We start from the raw sequence: 5459 nt of genomic DNA on the forward strand, positions 1-5459 counted from the left end.
TACCGTTTGCAAACCAGAGTTTACATAAAATTGATTTTGTAAAATTGATTTTGATAATAAGTTAGTTTGGGTTAATGTGATTTATGTTTGGTAATCTTTATATCAAAATTGATTATAGTAAAATAAATGTTGTTTGGATTATACTATTCAAAATCACTTTTAAATGAAAAATTACTAAAATAGACATCAATTTTATATACTTGCAAAATCAGAATACTATAAAAAATAATATAAAAAATATTTATCATATAAATAAAATAAATACAATAAAAAATAAAAATATAAAAGAGAGTACTATAAATTTTATAATGTCACACAAAAAGAAAATATTTTATAATTTTTTTTAGTATCGTCAGTACTCTTTAATTTAGTATTATTTTAGACTATAAATTTTTATTATTTATGACTCTATTGTTACTTATAATTAATTTTTTATTTATTTTGTCCTTTTTTTATAGGATCATAATTTATATTATTCAAAATTTTGATAATAAACGTAGTATATAATAATTACAATTACAATTACAAATTTTACAAATTTAGAATAAAAAATAAAAAAATTAATACAAAACAAAAATAGAGTACATCAAAGAATAAAAAAAATTATACAGATAAGAAATAATAAAAATTTCATAAAACCAACAACATATATCATATGAACAAAAAAAATATCATAAAACGTAGATAAAATTCATATGAATAAAACCAAATAAAAATAAAAAAAATTCAATTTGTTAGTGATTGAAATAAATCTGAACGATTTTGATGAAAAAAATGGAACTAAAAAATTATGAAGAAGTAGGAAGAACTACAAAGAATGACTGAAGATAATAGTTACTAGTATCATTCTTATAGAAGAAAATGAAGGGTAGGGTTGGTAAAAAAGAAATATTTTAGCTTCTTCTAAACATGAAACGTGAAACGCAGAAGCTACAAATTTGAGCTTCTTCTAAACGTGGGTTCAGAGGCAGAATCTGCGTTCACAATGATAAAAATTGCCAAACATCAAAGTGAAACTTTCAAGAAGCTCAAACGGACTTTTCTCCTCCCCAACGTGTTTCCCAAACACACCCTAAGAGTTCAACTGCAACTTCCTTTTATCGTTGTTTAATAATAAGTGTATTTGTATTCTTAAAGCTAAATTGGAAATTATGTTCTTCTTTATTTCGAGAAGATTGCATCTCTCAACCAGGACTTATGGTGAAAAGTTTGTAGATGGGAAAAATCACACTTTATTTATTAGCATGCATTGTAATTTGGCTTTTTTGTTTTTTGTGTTTAGATTTAACTTCTACCATACCAACTAGCTACATATTTTGTTGTGTTTTTGTTGTTGACTTTTGTCAGTGGATTAATATTTTGTAGTACATTAACTAAGTATTATCCGTGTGATGACTTAAATTTTTTTTGGTGATAGTATTAAAAAGTAAATATTTAAAGTTATGTTATTGTCGAATTTTCGTATGAACATGATAAAAACTTGTTCTTGAATATCTTTCTACAAAATCTTTCATATGATAGAAAATTAAAAATTTCTGGAGACCAAATAAATTTACAAAATCTTTCATATGATAGAAAATTAAAAATTTCTGGAGACCAAATAAATTTATGTGGTAAAAAAAGTTAAACGCTAGTTAGGAGTAAGAAAACAATATAGCACATAGGAGTTGGAGAAAGCACAAATGTTGAGTAATCTTATATAAATGATATGTTGTAGGTAAATTTTGATGGTAGTATAAATATAAATTAGCCAATGAGTAATAGCTCAAATGGCATAATTTCCCCATACCCAATTAAGAGGTTGCTGGTTCGAATCTCCTATCTTTGGTTAAAAAAGAAAAAGAAAAAAAAGTATAAATATAAATTATAAAAGAAATAAATAAATAAAGAAAGAAAAAAGTGGGAAAAGAAAACTTATCCTATCTATGGATGAAATTATTGTGCAGTGTGTGGAGTGAGTGATAGACATGGCAGTTTCAGCTTCTCTAATTCCGGTATCATCCACCACCACGACTTCGCTCGCATTCGCATTTCCGTCTCTTGCTTGTCCATTCAAGGTGGCCACCTGTTCTCTTCATTACCGCTCTCTCTGTCTCCTTTCACTCCATGCTCATGTATTTCATGCCTTCAACTTGCAGGGATCCCTCAAGAAGTTGAACTCCACACCATGCGGCTACACGGCAACGCTCAGGGTGCAGCTCAGAAGACCCCTCTCGGTGGTGAACAAGGCGGCTTCTGCCCCTGCCCCTGCCCCTGCGGCGGGGGCTTCGAGCGTGCGGTTCAGGCTTGACAACCTGGGCCCGCAACCGGGTTCGAGGAAGAAGGCGAAGAGAAAGGGAAGAGGCATATCGGCAGGGCAAGGTGCAAGCTGTGGTTTTGGGATGAGGGGTCAGAAGTCACGGTCTGGCCCCGGCGTCAGGAAGGGTTTCGAGGGTGGTCAGATGCCCCTTTACCGTCGAATCCCCAAACTTCGAGGAATTGCTGGCGGTATGCTATTATGTTCAAATTTTAAAAGCTTTATGTTTTATTTCTACAGAATAGGGGCTTCTAGATTGGATTTCATTAGATTATGACCTGAACCTCACAGAGATGTTCAAGGCAATTTTGTCATTTCTGCAATGCAATTATTGCAACTTAGATGAGGGCTACAAGAAACAGTAAATTATGATTGCCATGTATAGCTTAATCGGTTTTTTTCATTGCATCTATTGCATGGTGAGCTTTAGTGCATGTTTGGGCGGCATTATTTTGTTAAATTTTTTTTTTCAATGAAAGAAAGATCTTTTTTATTTTTTTTACGTGTTTGTCAAATTTATAGTAGTAAAAGTAAAAACACTAGTAAAATTAAAAAAAATCTTCTTTGAGAAGCTGTAATTTACATCTTTTTTTAAAATATTTTTTTTTCTTAAAAAAAAAAAGATGTTTTTCATGTAATAAATAAACAAAAAAATACTTTTATATTATTATACCCAAACATAATTGATAGATAAAAAGACCTTTTTACATGAAATATCTAAACATAAAATTACTTTTACTTTTCTATAAGATATTTAAAAAAAAATAACTCCAAAAAAGATCTTTTATTAAAAACTCACCCAAACAAGCCCTTGATCCGACATGGTAATTAAACAATAGAGAAAAGTATTAATGTATCACTACTAGATAGAGTGTAAATGTGTAATGCTAGATTGTTCACTTCTGTTGGTAGAGCAATAATATAGTATCTAATAAGGAAGGTTATTTCCGGTGATGTGCTGCATCGAGTTTTTCTTTCTAGCTGAAAATAAAATCCTACTTAAGACTTAAGAGAACTGCTATATACTGGTTTCGTATGCACTGTTTATGTCTAGCTGTGTGGTTCTACCTTCATGGCTCATAACCTTTTCTGGAGTTGGCCATACTGCGCCTGGTTCCTACAACCGGATCATGATTTAATCATTGCTATCATGATGTTATAGTATCTAATAAGGGAAGCAAGTCTTCTTGCATAAGATAATTTGCATGTGCATGTATCTCTTCCGGAACCATTTTTTGATGCCCCTTTTCCTCCCTTCTCTTCTCTTTTGATAAGGTATGCGTGCTGGGCTACCAAAATATGTCCATGTAAATCTGAGGGACATAGAGGATGCTAGATTTAAGGATGGTGAAGAGGTGTCTCTTGAAACTCTAAAGGAGAAGGGTGTGATTAATCCATCAGGAAGAGAAAGGAAACTTCCTTTGAAGGTACAGATCATGTATTGATTCAATTGCATATAAATCATGTGGCATATTTTTCTCTTACTTTCCCTTCTTGATGATTATTTTCGTAATGAGTTAGGGTATTAGGATATATGATCTTGAACAGCAAATGAGGATGCCACATTTTCTTAGCACAATCTACCATAAAAGAACTATAATGCTTAGAGTAAATTTCCTTGAAATTCCCAGATGTTCTTGGATCAGACTCATGTTTAATGGATTTGTCTATAAAGTCAAATTTTAAATGACATTTTAGTGGACATGTCAATGACCTGAAATTCTAAATATGAAATATCCTTCCCCTATCCAAATCTATCTTTGATAGGAGACCAAACACTTGAAAAAGATTGATATTGAAATAATGAGATCTAATGACATTTCTGTCACTGCACAGTGAATTATTAAAGGATCATTTTCTACAGAAGGCAACAAAATTTGGGTGAACCAACTGTATTTTCACATTGACATTGCTTTCAATAATATTTTGAAGAAGCCATTTGAAATAACTCTAGTAATTAACTTCTATTCTTCTAAAAGCATATTGGCTAGTGTTAGGGACTGAAACTATAGCACATGGAGCACCATGCATTTGTTGATTAAATTCTAGCGTATTCATATCTGTAATATGCAAATGCTTTTCTGGTTTCCCAAGAAGCACACCTTTGCAACAAGTGTATTTAAGAAATCCTTTGCTTCGAGTTAATGATGCAGTGAATTTGACTTCTTAAGGTCCAGCATCTTGTTTTGACTTTTGATAGATCAACAACCTGTACAAAGTATCTGAGATAGAGATTACGAAAGAACAAAGAAAATAATGTGTTGCAAACTTGTGCTTTTGTTTCAGATTTTAGGTGAAGGAGAGCTTAGTAAGAAGTTGACATTTAAAGCCCCTGCTTTTTCAACATCCGCAAAGGAGAAACTAGAGAGTGCTGGTTGTTCCCTCACTGTGCTGCCTGGCCGTAAGAAATGGGTTAAGCCATCTGTTGCTAAAAACCTTGCGCGTGCTGAAGAATACTTCGCCAAGAAGCGAGCTGCTGCAGCTGCATCTGAACCAGCTTCCGCATGAAGTTGAAACATTCATGTGCATCACATGTAGAAATCTTGTAAGATGAAAAGTAGTTTCATAGGAACCACCACATGTTTCACGTACTTTGGTATCTACATTTAGTTATTTTTCATAGGAACCATCACATTTAGTTATTTTTCTACATAAAGGCCGTAATTCTTTGTTCATTTTGCATTGTAATGTATTGTTATGCAAATTCAGTAATTCAATGTTGTATACCTCATTAAATTTTGTCCAGCCATCACCGATTTAGCTTTGAAAAGTATAAAGCATTTTTAAAAAAGAAAATGTAAGGTTTTTTTTTTAAATCATTGATTCAGGGTTAAAGGTTGGGGGGTTTGTAGCCTGTTTAGTTTCATAATAATATAAATGAAACCATTGCGTCTGTGACAACTAGCCGTAATGGATTAAGATAACAAGATATTTTGCTGTTTCTACTTTCTTGTTGAAGGTGGATGTTGATTACTGAAAGTTCCTCTTAGGTGCAGGTTTCCCTGTTCAGTGATGCAAAGTTCATTCCAATTTCCAAACCTAGTAGAATCCATGCGTCAGGAACACTGCTTTTCTTACTGTTGCCAAATACAACTTTAAATTGCAACGTCATGGTCCTTATTCCTTCCAAAACTAGAAGCCTTCCCTCTTCTACTTTTCCCTT

The 5459-nt window shown here is 32.3% G+C and overlaps 1 protein-coding gene across 1 annotated transcript; it reads left to right on the forward strand.

The window, feature by feature from the left end:
* Positions 1–1888: 1888 nt before the first annotated feature.
* LOC107467553 (50S ribosomal protein L15, chloroplastic) lies at positions 1889–5048 on the forward strand. Its single transcript, XM_016086680.3, has 4 exons — positions 1889–2057; positions 2139–2487; positions 3572–3723; positions 4583–5048. The coding sequence occupies exons 1-4, from the start codon at positions 1968–1970 to the stop codon at positions 4802–4804; spliced, it is 813 nt and encodes a 270-aa protein (XP_015942166.1). The 5' UTR covers positions 1889–1967; the 3' UTR covers positions 4805–5048.
* The last annotated feature ends 411 nt before the right edge of the window (positions 5049–5459 follow it).

Source organism: Arachis duranensis, chromosome 9 (assembly GCF_000817695.3).
Source record: "Arachis duranensis cultivar V14167 chromosome 9, aradu.V14167.gnm2.J7QH, whole genome shotgun sequence".
Classification (NCBI taxonomy): domain Eukaryota; kingdom Viridiplantae; phylum Streptophyta; class Magnoliopsida; order Fabales; family Fabaceae; genus Arachis; species Arachis duranensis.

What these genes read in the sequence shown, in the direction of transcription:
- LOC107467553 (XM_016086680.3), top strand. Translation starts at nt 1,968, where the DNA reads ATGGCAGTTTCAGCTTCTCTAATTCCGGTATCATCCACCACCACGACT. An exon ending in ACTTCGAGGAATTGCTGGCG is followed by an intron (nt 2,488 to 3,571) that starts GTATGCTATTAT and finishes TCTTTTGATAAG; the next exon opens with GTATGCGTGCTGGGCTACCA. An exon ending in AAAGGAAACTTCCTTTGAAG is followed by an intron (nt 3,724 to 4,582) that starts GTACAGATCATG and finishes CTTTTGTTTCAG; the next exon opens with ATTTTAGGTGAAGGAGAGCT.